Here is an 18452-nt window from a genome sequence, read left to right as displayed (position 1 = left end):
CGTATGTGTTCCTTTTTGCTTGACTAGTTTCAGCACTGTCCTTGGGAGAAGCCATCTGCTGTAGAGACAGGAGCCTTAAGAAAGGCATTTACTTGAGGAAATAGATATCTGTCAGAAAGTTCCTCTGGAAGTTTAATCGGAAGCTCATTTCTCATAACTTGAAGCCATTGGTTTGAGTTCCATTTTCCATGTGACAGCCCTTTAGATATTGGAAGATGGCTGTCTCCTCTCAGTCTCCTCTTTATCACGCTAAACATATCCAGCTCCTTTAAGCACTTCTCATAAGGCTTGTTTTCCAGACCCTTGATTGTTTTGGTCACATTCCTCTGCACACATTCCAGCTTGTCAATATTCTTTTTAAATTGTGGTGCCCAGAATTGGACATTGTATTCCAGGTGTGGTCTAACCAAGGCAGAATAGAGCAGTACTATTACTTCTCTAGATCTGGACACTAAATTTCTATTGATTTTTTTTGCTGCTGCATCACACTGTTGACTCATATTAAGCTTGTGGTCTACTAAGAGCCCTATATCGTTTTCACATGTATTACTGCCAAGCCAGAGTTCCCCCAACCTGTATTTGTGCATCTGGTCTTTCCTGCCTAAGTGGAGAACCTTATATTTGTCCCTACTGAAATTCATTTTGTTGGCTTTGGTCCAGTTCTCCAATCTTTTAAGGTAATCTTGAATCCGGATTCTGTCCTCAGCCACCTTTGCTACTTCTCCCATGTTGCTGTAATCTGCGAATTTGATAAGCACCCCCTTAATAGCTTCATCCAAGTTGTTTACAGTGAAGTTGAACAACAATGGGCCCTGGGGAACCCCACTTTTGACTTTTGTCATTGCATGAAGTCTGGAAAGCAATTGAACCACCATGCTTAGAGATACTACCTTTGACAAGCAACCATGTGGGGCGGGGAATGATATTGTAGCTAAGAGAATGTTGTAATTATAGTAATACATACAGTGTGTTAAATATAGTGACGTATCTTTTAATAGCTTTTTGCTTTGCGACAGATCACTCTGTGATGGATAGCATTGGTCAAAAGTCTTTCTGCTGTAGATTTTGTATTCCTTGATTATGTATACTGAGGTTGCATGTCTGTGCTTCTCTATTTAGGACACTAATAATACCAAAATCATTGGAGTAAATCAGCAAAACTGTTATGTTCAATTGCATTCACAGTCCCTTTGGGATCCTCTCATTCAGAAATTCTGGCAGAAGGAGCAGTAATTTGATTTTGCCTTAAAAGTTCGGGAGTGATCCAGCCAACAGGAGATCATTTCAAGTCCTAGTTTGGTTTCAATTGCATTAAGTGTCCCATTGAAATGTAACTTGGAAGTGCTTTTAACTTTGGAAATTTTACACGCCCTGCAGTGCTATAGCTCAGTGGCAGATCATCTGCCTTGCATGCAAAAGACCCCAAGTTCAATCCCAGGCACCTCCAGGTAAGGCTGGGCAGACCCCTATCTGAAACCCCACAGAGTTACTGCCAGTCAGGGTCAACACTATTGAACTAGACCAGGCTTCCTCAACCTCGGCCCTCCAGATGTTTTTGGCCTACAACTCCCATGATCCCTAGCTAGCAGGACCAGTGGTCAGGGATGCTGGGAACTGTAGTCTCAAAAACATTTGGAGAGCCGAGGTTGAGGAAGCCTGAACTAGATGGACCAATGGCCTGACTCATGGGGAGCTTCCTGTTTTCCTAAAATCCAGACAAACAGTCACCACTGGTGCCTAATGAACTGGGCTTCATACTTGGCTTGTTGCTGAAGAGGCCAGGAAGCTGGTTCTTCGCTTTTTCTAAATGTGTTGGACCAGGTTGTGCCTTCCTCCTCTCACTCACTTCCATCCTTTCCTTGTTCTCCTTTCTCCTTCATCCATACTGCATTTTCAGTGCAGTTTGGCTTCTGGTGGCCTCAAGATGATGGTCTAGCAGCAGAGGCGGACCTCCATCCACCTCCTGCTCCTTATAGTCCCTCCTCACTCCACCAGATCCCATCAGCAGCTGCTAGGGACTACCCAAGGCCTTGACAAATGGCACTACCCAAAGTGGGCATATGGGCACTCAGGGTGGCTCAGCCCTGGGCAGAGCAGCCGTTGGGTCAAGCATTGTTTTGAAAGGACTAGACAGTTTCCTCCAACTTCTGTTGTAAGCTCCCCTCCCTCTCTTGCCTCCCAGTTCTCCCTGTGCCCCAGAAGGACTCCTTTGGTCATCAGTGACCTTGATTGGATCTATCACAGAAGGCTATAAAGCATCTTACCCCCACCTGATACCCCACCTGCAGATGTTTTGGAGGGGGACCAGGTGGTGTGGGAAGGTAGATATAATATGTAGGGCACCTTCTCCCGCTTTGATGGTAGCCATGCATTCACTGTTGTCTGTTTTCTCTTCCTCTTGGCAGATCTCGGACAGTCCATTTTTTACACAACCACGTGCTTGCTCCCGTTTCTCAACGACGACATCTTGAGCACTTTACCGTATACCATGATCTCCACATTAGCCACGTTCCCGCCCTTTCTGCACAAAGACATCGTTGAGTATCTCAGCACCTCATTCTTGCCCATGGCTATATGTAAGTGAATTCCGAAAGAAAAGGGTGGTGGAAAAACACTGGCGTTTCCCATAGCGACGTGAGTGTACTGTATAGGATTAACCGGCCTGTAGAAACAACCCCAAGGCATCTCCTTGTCCTACATAAAAATATTGTGTATAGATTTTATAGTTACAATGCTCCCAGTGGAATTCAATGTTGTGCTATTACAAATGTTTTGTATCAGCCTGGCAGATGGAACAATCCCCCTTCCCTTTCTCTCGCATCCTCTTCTGGGGGTTCTTCTGATTCCCCCTGAGCCAATTTCAGGTGGTTTATGGTGTGTTTGAGGGAACAGAAGACCTTATGCAGGGCTTTCACTGACAAGCTTTGTTAGGTAAGTGGTGGAATTTGCAATTTTGCAAATAAAGTGGCATTCTGTGCCAAAGCCTGAGGAAGGATGGCTTTGGGAAATCAAAAAACACTATTGTACCAAAGCCTGTCAAGAGCTCCTTACCGACTTGAATGTTATGGGGCTTCCTATGGATATGCCACTGATTCAGGAGCTTCATCGGTGCAAAACACCTCTCATGCCAAGGTCTCCTTTATTTATCTGTAAAAGTATCTGTACACTACCTATTAGATGACAATGTGCAAGTTAAAACGATAAAAGCAGACCGAGTAAAATCAGAGTAAGATAAATAAAATACGAATGGTAACCCCAAATCCAGAAAGGGTGTAGTGCACAGGTATGTTTTTCATAACAAGTGCCAAAATATCATCTTGGAACTTGTCAGAGTTCTGAGGGGGCTACCACAGAGAAGGCCCTACCCCTGGTTTTCATACCCAGGATACATGGCAGCTCATAAAATACAATGGTTTGTGTCTGAAGTTAGTCATACTCAGTGTAAACCCATTGAAATTTCACATACAATCCGGTATTTTTAAGACTCAGAGCGGTGCTGATTTGCTGTTAATGTGTAGAAAAGGTAACTCTGGAAAGGCATCAGAATTCGCTTTCTGTTTACTACGTCAGTATTCTGAGGAAATTCTGTTTGTGGTACTGCACCCTAAATAAAATCATAGGGTGTGTGCGTGACCTGAAAACAGACATTTTTCAGAATACTATTCCCTGTGCCATACACAAAGCAGCAACCAACAGTTGCTTCAGATGTCTGGTTCAGATGGGCTCTCCCTGACCCATGAGACTGGACCCTGTTTTATCTGCTTAAATCCCCTGAATTTTTGTTTCATTTGCTTTTACATGCAATTGCGTGTTTTCATAATGCTGTTTTATTGGTTTTTGGATGTATTTTTGTTTCAATAACTTTTAAAATATTGTATACAAGGTTGAGAATAGAATATTAAGTAGATTATAAATGCTTTTCAATCTGTCACTGAATCAGTACACTAATAATAGTGGAATACAGTGGTGCCCCGCAAGATGAATGCCTCGCAAGACGGAAAACTCGCTAGACGAAAGAGTTTTCCGTTTTGGAGGTGCTTCGCAAAACGAATCTCCTATGATTCGAAAATGTCTTGCGAGTTCCTGCGGTTTCCCCCCCTTTTCCTCCCCTTTTTCTAAGCCGCTAAGCCGCTTATCCGCTTATCCGCTAAGCCGATAAGCCGCTAAAAGCCTCTAACAGCCGCTAAAAGCCGCTAATAGCGCTAATCCGCTAATCCGTCAATGGGCTTGCTTCGCAAGACGAAAAAACCGCTAGACGAAGAGACTCGCAGAACGGATTCTTTTCGTCTTGCGAGGCACCACTACATTTTCTGCCCTCTCTTGGCTCCATGTCTACATTTTCCTCTTACTTATGGAATAGTTCTCCAAAAAACAATAGTCAACATTAACTTGTGCATGTAAGATGATGGGAAGAGGTGTTTTATTTTTCTTCTCTGCCCATTATGCATCTACCTTTGTATTTGTATTATGCTTGGTGGATTAAAACATACCGATTTACCCTGGCCTTTGAACCTGGGACTTGTGTTTTCAGGATCCACCCTATTTCCAGGACTGTAATTTTAATAATAATAATAATAATAATAATAATAATAATAATTCATCTTGATTGATAGTTATCTTTGAATACAATATCTGTTTTATTTCTTTCCTCTTAGTTCTGCTTTTGATGCCTTTATGTGTTTTGTATTTTCAATAATATACAATTGGAGCATGCCTATTTCAGAATTTCACAGTGCAATCATATTCAAGTCTACTCAGAAGCAAAAACAAAGAATCAGAACTTCCAGGAAAGCAAAGTATAGGGTCACAGTCTTAATTTTTACAAGCAGAATACATCACAACCATTTTCTGGGTCAGTTTTAGAGTATGTGTGGAGTCTGATGAAGAATGCTATCTGAGATACAATGCCGTTTTAGTGTATATAAAATCACGAGCTGCTCATGATTAGATTAGCTCATTTGCTGAGTCCCCACCTCCTTTGATATGCAGAACTGCTTTCTATGGCCACATAGCCAAAGCCTCTCCAGCTCACAGCACTTGGAAAAGGCAAGTTCCAGTTTATTTTGCATTTTATGGAGATGGTTCCCAGAAGCGAAAGACTGGTGGATGCTCAATTAATATCCAAACGCTATTGGTTTTTTACAATTAGTGTTTCACATTCCAGAAGCTTTTTTGATTGCACTTGCTCTCCAAGACATCTCTGCACTGAAGATCTTATCTGAAAATATTCAAACCAGCTGGGAATTTCTACACTGCAGCTGCTTTCTGAAATCATTGATTCCTGAGGCACAATATCTTTAAACCTAAATAAGTTATTGTTATTCCACATTTGAAAATCCATCCTCTTGCTTCCTTTTATCCTGTCTGTTAACGATTCAGGTAGGGATGGGCTTAGATGTAGCGATCTTTTATATCGATCCCAGATCTTTAGCAAAGCTTTTTATTACTCCAAAGTAATTTATATAGTGGGATGCCTATAATATTTTGCTCCAGTTTTGAAATATCTGAACATTATTCTATTGTCTGATCTGCTAGCCAATTAATACAATTTGTAATATTCGACAAAGTTAAGTATGGAACCTGAAGCCTCTTTCCTTATCATCATCCTTTTTTCTTTTCTTTTTTGCTTTAAATCTTGCTTTTTTTTTTTGGTAATTCCAAATGAATTTCAATGAACGTTGTTGCCAAGTGCTCAGCTACTGTGGTGATGATGCAGGCTCATGACAGCTGCAATCCTATATGATAGTCATCTTCAAATATCTCAAGGGCTGTCATATGGAAGATGGAGCAAGCTTGTTTTCTCCTGCTCTGGAGGGTAGGACCCGAACCAATGGCTTCAAGTTACAAGGAAGGAGATTCTGACTAAAGATATGGAAGAACTTTCTGACAGTAAGAGCTGTTCAACAGTGGAACGGTCTCCCTCGAGAGGTTGTGGACACTCCTTCCTTGGAGGTTTTTAAGCAGAGGTTGGATGGCCATCTGTCACGGATGCTTTAGCTGAGATTCCTGCATTGCAGGGAATTGGACGATATGACCCTTGGGGTCCCTTCCAACTCTACAATTCTGTGATTCCTTTTGTTGGCCCTGAATCTCCCAACGTTCATAGCAAGTCTCATTTAGGTGGACGGATCTGCACGATTGCTCATTCTCATGACGTGATAATTGGCTTCGTGTTATGTGCAAACCAGGCAAATGTGAGTCAGGGAGGAGTCTTTGGCTATACAAACTACAGTGGTACCTCGGATTAAGAACTTAATTTGTTCTGGAGGTCAGTTCTTAACCTGAAACTGTTCTTAACCTGAAGCACCACTTTAGCTAATGGGGCCTCCTGCTGCTGCCGTGCCGCCGGAGCACGATTTCTGTTCTCATCCTGAAGCAAAGTTCTTAACCCGAAGCACTATTTCTGGGTTAGCGGAGTCTGTAACCTGAAGCGTCTGTAACCTGAGGTACCACTGTATGCAGAAAACAAGAGCTCTAGAATACTGCAGTAAGATGTATTGGGATAACCTTCCAGAAGATATCATGCTTGTAGTGTCAGTTTAACTGAATAGTTAGAAATTCGATATTTGGATGAATTGCTTAGAATAATAGGCAAATTTGCATTGCTCGCTACTAATACCTTGTTTGTTTTCTTTGAAGTGGGCTCCTCAAGAAGAGAGGGAGTACCTGCTCATGTTAATCTTTCTGCATCTTCAATGCTAATGATCGCAATGCAGTACACATCCAACCCTGGTATGTACTGGTTTTTCTGACTGTTTGATCATCTGTCATTCTTCCTGGACATTAATCACATAACGTTTAAAACATGGAAACGGTGAAAAATGTTTTTTGAGCAGAGCTACTGGAAAGCTACTGGGACGCGGGTGGTGCTGTGGGCTAAACCACAGAGCCTAGGACTTGCCAATCAGAAGGTTGGCGGTTCAAATCCCTGTGACGGGGTGAGCTCCCGTTGCTCGGTCCCTGCTCCTGCCAACCTGGCAGTTCAAAAGCACGTCAAAGTGCAAGTAGATAAATAGGTACTGCTCCAGCGGGAAGCAAACGGCGTTCACCAGAAGCGGCTTAGTCATGCTGGCCACATGACCCAGAAGCTGTACGCCAGCTCCCCCGGCCAATAAAGCAAGATGAGCGCCGCAACCCCAGAGTCGATCACGACTGGATCTAATGGTCAGGGGTCCCTTTACTACTGGAAAGCTAACACTACATGAATTGCTTCTCAACCAGTTCTTAATCCCTCTTGCTGTGTTCTTATTTTGCAAAAGAACTGAAAACAGCCCCATGAGAATGTCTGTGTCTAGTGCCGGAAGCAGCTATTTTGGTGATAATTAATTTCACAGTGTTGCAAAAGTACATTTGGATCCCAGTGTCGGAGACTTTGAACCAGTTCTATAAGTTCTATTTTAACACCAGAAAATTAAACAGCATCAGATTTTTTTTAAACTAAACAAAGCCCCAGAACTGCCTTAGTGATAATTAAGGAACACTGAAGTTTCACATTAAATTTAGAGTCGAATGTGTTGATTGCTTCATATCCTGCACTTTGGTAAGTTTCCTAATGAAGCCTCCTTATAGAAGGGCAAATTATGCCTCCTACAGTCTCATAAGTTGATTGCAATTAGAAAGATAGGAGCAGTCATGCTGGATCTGATAAATATATTCAGTTATTCTGTATGAGGTATATCTGCCACCTTTAAAAAAACCCAACACTGTACCAAGCAAATAACAGCAGGTGAACCTATCTCTCTTGTGGCATAGATACACTGTGCACTCATGCATGGGCTTCACCTGTTGACTTTTTCCTTGTGGCACACCTATTATGGCACTGCTATTGTTAAAAAGATGACTGGCACCAGATCCTTTAAAAGCAGTTTCAAAATATTTAGGAAATGAGTTGGCCAAGTTTCCTAATACTCTGTTCTTAAGGTTTTTATTTTCCTTTTAAGTTGGCTTGGATTAAGACTTAGCTGAATTTAGGGCACTGTTTTACGATGGTTCCAGTCCTACCTACATGTTTGCATCCAAAGAGGAACACTGGCAGAATTCTCTTTGGCCCCAAAATCCAGACACAATAAGTTGTTGGGAAGACTTCAAAAATCCAGACATTTGCCCAATTTCCCAAATTTCCTCTGGACACTAAGTCCATCATGCCAGATGTATGGCAACCCTAATTTATTTAACATCTATATGAAGGAATTGGGAGCAGATATTAGGAGGTGTTTTTTTTTGAGGGGGGGGGGAGTGCCATCAGTATGCTCTGTTTCTCCACAACATCTGAGTCAGGTGTGGGTGTCCAAGCTGTGGCTGCCAATTTGTTACCGAGCCAAGTTCAAAATGTTATTACCAGTGTTTAAAGCCCGAAACCACTTGGGACCAGTGTATTTAAAGGACCGCCTCAACTTTTGTACCTCCATCTGATTTTTATAATCTGCAACTGAGGCACATGTGATGGGTTTGTGGTTACATTGTGTCTTCATCAATCAGAAATGGAGCATTCAGTGTGGTGCTCCTGAGATTTCTTTGACCACTGAGGTTAGGCTGGCTGCACCATCTGAAAACCCAGTTGTTTCAACAAATCTTCTCTTGAAGGTTACCCATATTGTATTTCTGTGAACTTAGGTGAACATACTGCTTTTTGTTACCTATTTGTTATAATTTTGGCTGTGTTATGTGTATCAACTTTAAATTTAGCAGTCTGTACACAGCATAGATGCTTTTAGATATTTTAAAATACTTTTTCGCTTTATTTTCATTGTATTGTTTTACCACTTCAGAGTTTGCCACCCCAGGCTCCTTCTGGGAGGTCAACAGTGGCATCAAAATAAACAAACAATATATCTTATATGATTGTGATGTATAAAAAAGTGGAAGGAATTATAATAAAGAAAGTAAGGTATCATATACATCTTTTACTAAACTTACGAGTTATAGAATATCTGTACTGCAAACTTTCTTTAAAATCACATTTCCTCAGTTGTTTTCAAAGCAGTGTACACACAAAGCAGTCAAGGAAACAGCTATAACCCATTTCAGTGGTTCAGCGCTAAGCATGACCAAGTCTGGATCTAACCCAGTAAGTTTTCTGCATACAGGCATGCTGAGTCACGGGAAGCACATTCACACATGCATTCTCCCACGTGGGTTCTGATACAGGCTCATGAGGACTGTATCATGTGAGCTTGATGAACATTTGAATTGACTTCCTGAATCCATGTAAGGGATGCTGATTGGAATGTGGTGGGGGCTGTCTTTCAATGGAGGTTTTTAAACAGACATTGGATGGCCGTTTGTCAGGGATTCTTCAGCTGTGATTCCTGCATTGCAGGGAATTGGACAATTCCATGATCACCCTAACCAGACGTAGAAACTGCTATTGCTACCCATTTGCTATGCAGGCTTTGAACTGGCAGCTATGAATTGAGACAATCAGAATGCTACAAAGCAATTTTGTTCCTTCATTTCGTATTTCAATGAGTCTGCTTTTTCTCTTCCAGTGTACCATTGTCAGTTACTGGAATGCCTTATGAAGTACAAACAAGAAGTTTGGAAAGTAAGTGTGGGACCAAATATGTTTTACAAAAAGAATAGAATGAACAATGCTCTATTTTAACATTGAAATCCTAGTAAATGACCAAATCAGTTGGGAAAATTTACATGTCTGATTCATTTCCTGAAGGACCATATTGCAATATGAATTTGTGCATGCCATTCCCTCCTGCATCCTAGGTGGAATCCTTCTTCATGGTATGTTTTCAGAAGTGACTTAGGCCACTGGGGGAAATAGCATTGATGCAGTCTTTTTGTTTCTTTAAACCAAATCAGTTCAAAACAACACATATTCATAGAGGGCTAGAATGTTGCTTTGTTTTGTGGTTTGCAAAATTCAGGAGCCAGCAACATTGTCTAGAACAAGGTTTCCCAAACTTGGTTCTCCAGCTGTTTTTGGACTACAACGCCCACCATCCCTAGCTAGCAGGACCAGTGGTCAGGGATGATGGGAACTGTAGCCCCCAAACAGCTGAAGATCCACCTTTGGGAAACCCTGCTCTAGAACCCAGAGTATGGGATAGGAAGTTTGGCTTTCTGGCCTTTGCAGCAACATAGTTGGTCATTGCTGGGTCCAATTTTTGTGGCTACTGGAGGCCTGTATTCAGGACTGGCCCTACCATTAGGCAGAGTGAGGAAGCTTACTTAGAAATATGATTTTTGGTCTCATGAGAGGGGCAGTAAATTGATTGCTATTTAATTTTGCATTTCTACTGCCAGAGAAGGGGAGAGAAACTTGCAGAATTTTCTGTTTGCAGTGCCTAAATAACTTAGCCAGTCATGGATAACTTGCCTTTCCTTAAAGAGAATGATGCTGGTGACCTTATGCATCTGTTCACCTGTGTCTGTTTGGTGCTTCAGACGCTTTCTGAAGTTCTATTGTTTTATTTCTCTTTCTGGCTGCATACTGTACATTTAAAGCACATGACAAAAGAATCACGGGAACTGTAGTTTTTTAAGGGTGCTGGAAATTTTAGCCTTGTGAGGGGTTAAACTACAGTTCCCAGGATTAATTGGTACAGGGAGTAATGTGCTTTAAGTGTATGGTGCGTATGAAACCTGAATTGCTTCATGGGAGCTCGGCTCTGAAAATTGAGTAATAATTAAATGGAATAAATACAATATAGGATGCACCTCTATTGTCTGTGCAGAGGGGAGTATGTGCTCTTCTGCCTCAGGCAGCAAAATGCCTAGAACCAACCCTGCCTGGATGTTTCCTTTAACTTGGATTGCTTTACTACATCCGATTGTCTTTTTTTCTAGTTTGTTCAGTCTTCAGCAGCCCTGTTTTCAATTAATAAGTGGTTTGCAATTAGTGATGGGCAAGACATTTGTTCAGCTCTCGTTTTAATGTGGACCTACCTAATTCACACAGGGGAAAACAAAATGCAGACCAAATCGCAACTATCCTTTTGAAAGTTTTGACTTCTCTGAATTTTGCGATGCAGTCCTCCACCCCAAATGAGTGCAAAATACATATATCAGCAAAAAGGGTGCACATAAATGTGCAAAAATCCATTACATATCAGGAAATGGCTTGCAAAAATGTATATAGTAGGGAAAGCGAACACAAAAATGTGCATGAATTTTCACGATGGCTAAAAAAAAAAAAAGCTCACAAACCAATGTGAACTTAATTTAAGATTAGAAAAATGAGAAACCGAAAGCTTTGCCCATTCTTGTTCACACTGCAGCCACCACCAAGACAAACTACAAAACTAAACTAAAAAGGATAAAATAGCTAATAGCTGCTGCAGTTAGAACTGTGCAGCATATAATTACGCGTTTAAAGATGGTTGAAATGAATCTTTTGAACCTGCCTCAGAGAAAGCAGAGTAGGAAATTCTGTGGATGTCAACAGGAAGGGGATTCTTAAGTTTTGGCACCACCACTGAGCATTCACTCCATATAAATATCCCAAGGAGAACACAGGGCAGCTAATAAAATAAAATAAAATACTAAACAAAACAGATGCAGGTGTTTTGAGGCAGTCGTTGCAATCCTGGTTGCATCTACCGTATTTTTCGTCCCATAGGACGCTCCGTCCCATAGGACGCACCTACTTTTTTGGGGGGGAAATAAAGGAATTTCCCCCCCCTTTACTTCCCCCCCCAAAACCAGGTCGGGGAACAGTGGGATGGCGGTGCTACGCCTCCCTGCTGTCCCCCGAGCTTGTGGGGCTGGCCGATGTCTGCCCGGTGCGAGGGGCGCTCTGCTTCAGGGCGCCCCGCGCATCGGACGGCAGGCTGCCCACGCTGCGGATGTCTGCCCGGCGCAAGAGGCGCTCTGCTTCAGGGCGCCCCACACGCTGGGCGGCAGGCTGCCGACACCTGCGCGAAGCACGGGGCGTCCTCAAAGGGCGCCCAGTGCTCCGCGCTGCAGGCTGCCGCCCGCAAGCCTTGTGCGCCCGGGGGAGTTCCCCAGGGCGCGCAAGGCTTGCAGACACTTGCGTGAAGCACGGGGCGTCCTTCGGAGGGCGCCCCATGCTCTGCGCTGCAGGCTGCCACCCACAAGCCTTGCGCTCCCGGGGGGAGTTCCCCCCAGTGCGCAAGGCTTGCCAACACCTGCGTGAAGCACGGGGCGTCCTTCGGAGGGCGCCCCATGCTCTGCGCTGCAGGCTGCCACCCGCAAGCCTTGCGCTCCCGGGGGGAGTTCCCCCGGGCGCGCAAGGCTTGCGGACACCTGCGTGAAGCATGGGGCGTCCTCCGGAGGGCGCCCCGTGCTCCGCGCTGCAGGCTGCCACCCACAAGCCTTGCGCTCCCGGGGGGAGTTCCCGGGCGTGCAAGGCTTGCGGATAGCTTCCTGGAGCGACGCCTCTCGCTCTCCAGGCTTTAGCGAAAGCCTGCATGCGCCCCATAGGATGCACACACATTTCCCCTTCATTTCTGGAGGGGAAAAAGTGCGTCCTATAGGGCGAAAAATACGGTACTTGGAAGTGAGCCCCAGTTGAGTTCAATTGGGCTTGCTCCCAGGTAAGTGTGTAGTGCCCAAGACTGCTGCCAAACATCACAATCCTAGGCATGGTCTACTCAGTAGTAAGAGCCACTGAGTTCAAGTGAGCAGGTATAGGATTGCAGCCAAAGTGCAGGCCTTCAAAGGTGCGCCAAAATGCACACGCTTTTCTGCATTCTGCCCCTGTGACGCCTTCTGAAATTCAACCGACAGCCCTGTTTCTCTTTTAGGATTTGCTCTATGTAATAGCGTATGGTCCTTCTCAAGTAAAACCACCGGCCGTACAAATGCTTTTCCACTACTGGCCCAACTTAAAACCACCTGGGGCAATAAGCGAATACCGAGGACTGCAGTATACAGGTAAGTGATGCTCAGCCCAGCTGTATCTTAGAGCTGGATGCTGAAGCCGACCACAATATTGTCGTGGATGCTAAAGAGATGGATGGTTCCCACCCCCGAATTGACACATTCACTTCTAACTATTGTCTATAATGCAGTGTGTTCGCAGAACTGTGTAGTAAATGCTTACATGCATCAAGGTGTTTCTGGGTTAACGTGTAATTTAAAAAGTAAAGTAGGTGACAGTTTCTTGACTAGAAAAAGAGTTCAGTGTTGGAATGCGCTCCCAAGGTACTCCCTCGGTGTTTTTTCAGATATCTCTCAGATATACTTTAGACTTAGGAAGTTCTCTTTCAGGGCAGAGGGCTGGATGAGGTGATCCCTTGGGCACCTTCGAATTCTATGATTCTATAATGAAATTGCTGAGTTGTGCAGTAGGTCAGGCATGACACCTGTTAATCTGCCGCTGTGTGAATTCCCCTCTTGATATCTTTTCTGTAACTTGTTTGGATTCCAGGAGGGTAAGGGAAATGTCTTTCTTGGCTTCTCTGCTCCGCTTCTGCACTCTCTCTTTGTTCTCATGTAGGGGCAGTTCACGTTTGCTATTCTTTTAAACATTTCTTTAAAAGGGGGAACAACTCACCTGAAGCATGGAGATTGGGAGGGGAAAGTCTGATAACTGAACTGGCTTTCAGCGTGCTAGTATACATGCCAGGCACTCAAATTGTGAGGCTGGGAAGGCTTGTGCTACAGCAGATAGACTTATTGTGGATTCTCATTTTGATACTGTGGCCCCATTCACAAGTCACGTCTGAGCTAGAATGAGCTACAGGTGAGCTTCTGGCTTGTGGGATCCTCCCCATCACATTTTGACAGGAGAAGCAGCTTAGAAGCTTCTGCTTCTGCTTTTGTTCAGCCACAATGGTCCTGAGCTGGAACTATGGTTAGTTTAAGCAAGAGGAAGGGAGAGGAGGAAGAAGCAGGTGAGCACAAAGTTCATTGAAATTCATTACTGCTCATTATTGTGACTTGTGAACACAGCCAGTTCTGTCTTAACTCTGTAGTGGCCCATTCCTCCATGCAAGCAAGCAAGCAAGCAAGCAAGCAAGCAAGCAAGCAAGCACATGCCGCAGAAGTCAAGTGATGAATATGACTGTGCGAACTAGCTGTAGAAATATATTTTACTGTATATGCAGAATTATAAACAAGACTTCCCAACATTAGAACAGAGGGAGATGCTCATCGAGTTCAGTGTATTTAATGCCTCTCTAGGTTCCCAGGCAGAATTCTTTTCTGCAGGCAGCCTGTTAGTGTTTAAATGGACGTGCTGATCACTGAACCTGGATCCATAATGCAGGCATGCACTCTTAGTGCCCCTCAATTCTGTAGTTGCCAGAGCTGACATCAGAACTGGAGAGTAAAAATAATTCTAAAGTGGTGTTCAGTATCTCAACCTGAACCTGAAACAAAATCTCATCACCTGAAATGAGTACAGCTGGTAGAAATGGTCTCTCAGCATTGTATCTGACCCATATTTAGCTCATCAATAAACTTATGTGTGTTCATCAGTGATGGTTTTGTTTTTCAGCATGGAATCCCATACACTGTCAGCACATTGAATGCCATAATGCCATTAACAAGCCAGCAGTGAAGGTAATGGACACTTATGCACGCCTCCCCTTGAAGAGACACATTTCTTCCCATGCCTCTTGTACATTGGACTACTTAGAATGTATACACTTTATACAGGACCAGAGGCCTTACTGTGACCAAGAAAAGGTGGCCCTAAATTGGCCCCTCCTGCTGTATAGGATAGTCCTACCTGTTGGAGCAGATGCTATCTGTCTTTGAGCCACTGTTACCATCCTTCAGCTACAGGACTGGAGTGCTGGGCAACTGTAAACCTAAACAGTACATTGCATTCTGTACTGTACTTTTGACAGCAGAATACTGGTAAAAACCACTATTCTCCCCAGTTTGGGTTTGGTGTTCCTGGGTAGCATCTTCATTCCTCAAATAGCTCAGGATGAAGGGTTAAACTACATATTATGCTGAGGACATTGTCAGCATGCATGTAATGGAATTTTTAAATAAGAAAATTAATACAAACCATCGTGGGGGGATTTTCATCAGAACCGCAGTACATGGGGAGGAGAAGTTTGATGCTCCCTTTGGCATCTGTGATTCCAACGAAAAGTGCCCTCCATGCTGCAGTAATGTTCCCCCCGACCATGTTATTTGCTGCACTGGGAGGGGGATTTTTGTCAGGATCATCACATCTGGAAAGGAAAGAGTCAACCCTCCTCTCTCCATGTGCTGTGGTTCCAATAAACATTTCCCCCTGTGCCTAGTACATGGTCACTCACTGCACGTTAGGAGTATAAATTTGTTTGGTCCTAATTGTCAGATAAGGGGGCACGGGTGGCGCTGTGGTCTAAACCACAGAGCCTAGGGCTTGCTGATCAGAAGGTCAGCGGTTTGAATCCCCACAACGGGGTGAGCTCCCGTTGTTCGGTCCCAGCTCCTGCCCACCTAGCAGTTCGAAAGCACGTCAAAATGCAAGTAGATAAATAGGTACCGCTCCGGCGGGAAGATAAACGGCTGTGCGCTGCTCTGGTTCGCCAGAAGCGGCTTAGTCAGGCTGGCCACATGACCCGGAAGCTGTCTGCGGACAAACGCCGGCTCCCTCGGCCTGTAAAGCGAGATGAGCATGCAACCCCAGAGTCGTCCACGACTGGACCTTTACCTTTACCTTTAATAGCTCTGAGTGGATATATAATAATAATAATAATAATAATAATAATAATAATAATAATAATTTATTATTTGTACCCCGCCCATCTGGCTGGGTTCCCCCAGCCACTCTGGGCGGCTTCCAACAAAGATGAAAAATAAACTAAAATGTCACATATTAAAAACTTCCCTGAACAGGGCTGCCTTCAGATGTCTTCTGAATGTCAGGTAGTTGTTTATCGCTTTGACATCTGATGGGATTTGAGCAAAGCTGAATGTAGGATCTCATGGTAATTAGAGCAGAACATACTGAACCTGACAGAAGACTGGGGATACCACCCAAACTGACGTCCCTGTGTTGAGCTCCCCCACCCATGAGTAGTACCACCCATTTCCTATGCTGATATCATGGCATATCCTGGGATCCCTGAGCAGTTACATATCAGGGGTTAACAATGACCCTGAATGACTCTTGTGCTCTAAAAGAGTCTACTTTCACCCCTTCCATCCAGTAAGTTGCTTCCACATTTCAGTTCAGAAACAAGCGGATCCAGTTCTCTCTTAATATTGTAGTTTAACAGCCTTTTCTATTCTTGTCCACCCCAAATCTTGTTTGTGCAGAAGCTCTGCTTAGTTTGCAACTGATTTTTCTCCATAGAGAGCTCTGCAAACATTAATACGTTATTCTGAACCATTAGCAATGACAGTATTCTGTCTTCTTTCTCTGCAATGCCAACATCCCAAACAAAACATTCAGCTCACCTGTGACATCTTAATTGATGAGCCTTTCCCATACCTAAGCACAAAGAAAGCTGGTAAGAATGCCTGAGAGAGGCTTGAGGCTCATGAACATAGATTCCCTTTCATCAGTGGAAGCAATGAGGTGGTGTTTTTTTTGGTCACTTGCAGGGGATTTGTGTTCACTGACTAGAGCACATTTCTGGAGAGAAACTGATTCTGTCCTTCCTGTGTGTTTCAGATGTGCATAGATCCTTCCTTGTCTGTGGCTTTGGGTGATAAACCACCCCCTCTCTACCTTTGTGAAGAATGCAGCCAGAGGATTGCAGGGTGGGTAGACTTAAGAGAGGCCGACCAAACCAAAAGAATCATGGTGAACTTGAGAAACCTCTATCCTAAAAAGCTATGCAAAAACTCTGGAACCTGAATTAAGTCAAAAGCAAAAGCCACACAGCTTTCTCTTAAGCTGAATGGTTAAGTACTGAAACTTCTAGAAATCAGAATAAATCAAGGCAAGTTTGCAAGTAAGTGCAAATGCTATTTGATGATTGAGCATGGTAAACCAATCTGGTCTGATTTATTAGACACCCAAGTCCGTGTGGCATCACAGGAAATGATTTGTTTGGAGGCAGTTCCACTCTTGCCGCCAGAAGTTGCTGCGATTGCAAAACAGCCGGGTTTACTTTGGAGAGGGAGAAAAAGGATTTGCCGGATGTTGCAAGGAAGGATTTTTGGTTCAGGATGAGTGACGGCAAACTGGGAAAAGCAAATTGTTCTGATGGAAACCTATATCCACAAGAAATTGCTCAGGTCACTTCTGATTTTGTAGCTTGGGGGGGGCAATATTCCTCTGCCTTTTGAAACACATCCCCAGAGGCGCGAGGTCTGAAAATGGGACTGCAGCAGGGGCAGAGAGGGTTTTTTTAAAAACAACAACAACAACAACAACTTGCCTGCATATCATGGTCCCAATCTAAATCAAGCCCTAAAAAGTTGTGTGCAGGGCAACACATCTAGTTTGGCTCTGAGGGGGTCTGATATGGCCTCCTCACATCTAAACCTGGCATTTCATTTATTTATTAAATATATAACGGGGTCTGTGTGTGGCGAATTCCAAAGTGTAGGGGCCCAATTCCTATATTGTACAGAGGAGACCTCCTGATAAAATGGTACAGTGGAACCTCGGTTGTCGTACATAATCCATTCCGGAAGACCGTTGGACTTCTGAAACATTCGACAACCAAGGTGCAAAGGGCTGTTGGCAGTTTCAATGGTAAAAATTGAGAAACGTGCCTTGGAAGCCGTTCGACTTCTGAGGTGCATTCAAAAACGGAAGCAATCACTTCTGGGTTTTCGGCGTTCAGGTTCCGAAATGTTGGGCTTCCGAGACACTCAAAAACTGAGGTTCCCCTGTACCTGTGGGAGGCCCTCATCTTTAGAGTGCAGTGATTGAGATAAGGGGTGAGAAAATATTTCAGGTATCCTAGTCCCAAGCTGTATTAGACATTATACACCAGAACTAGCACCTTGAAACCTGGTAGTCAGTTGGCAGCCAGTGCAATTCTTTGAGCAGCAGCGTAATATGCTGGCCCCAGTGAGCATTCAAGGTACTGCATTTCACACTAACTGCACCTTCTGGACCAACCTCAAGGGCAGCCCCACAAAGAGCGCATCGCAGTAATCTATCTACCACCCAACCTTGGCTGTACAGGATTAGGTTATAAACTTTGGCACATAATCATGTATTTCTTCTCCATGCACCAGTTATTACAGGGAAGGGATAACACGACTTTCCATCTCAACAAGGCGTTGTTATTGCCTTCCGCGAGACATTTAGAAGGGAGCATTTTTATAGTGTAATAAAATTGTAACAGTGGTTGCTGTTCAGTTTGGCGGGTTGCGGTTTAGAGAAGCACATTTTAAAATACACCGTGGCTTCACCGCTTTGATAGCGTTTCCCCTTAGTTTCAGAGTCCAATAATAATAAAAATTTAGGGCAAAGAAATGCACATTTACTAAAAATTAGACCAGAAGGTGCACTTCTTATTTTTGCCTGCTGCTTTATAGTGGCCTTGGCATCACAGCGAGGCCATTTGCAGAAGGGGGAAAAGGTAATTTAATTTTATAGAAGTCACCTTGGTGTTGAAGTC

General features: G+C 43.8%; 1 protein-coding gene across 6 annotated transcripts in view; it reads left to right on the top strand.

Annotated features, from left to right (window-relative positions):
• Positions 1-18452, top strand: part of UNC79 (unc-79 homolog, NALCN channel complex subunit) — a 133065-nt gene that overhangs the window by 20022 nt on the left and 94591 nt on the right. For all 6 annotated transcript variants that reach the window (XM_053376274.1, XM_053376264.1, XM_053376261.1 and 3 more), the window contains 6 exons: positions 2406-2576; positions 6640-6732; positions 9489-9544; positions 12723-12852; positions 14420-14484; positions 16544-16632. In XM_053376274.1, coding sequence (XP_053232249.1) covers positions 2406-2576; positions 6640-6732; positions 9489-9544; positions 12723-12852; positions 14420-14484; positions 16544-16632 — 604 coding nt within the window. The remainder of the gene's footprint in view (positions 1-2405; positions 2577-6639; positions 6733-9488; positions 9545-12722; positions 12853-14419; positions 14485-16543; positions 16633-18452) is intronic.

Source organism: Podarcis raffonei, chromosome 1 (assembly GCF_027172205.1).
Source record: "Podarcis raffonei isolate rPodRaf1 chromosome 1, rPodRaf1.pri, whole genome shotgun sequence".
NCBI lineage: Eukaryota > Metazoa > Chordata > Lepidosauria > Squamata > Lacertidae > Podarcis > Podarcis raffonei.
Note: the sequence above shows the minus strand (reverse complement) of the source record. Positions and strands in the feature narration are given on the sequence as shown.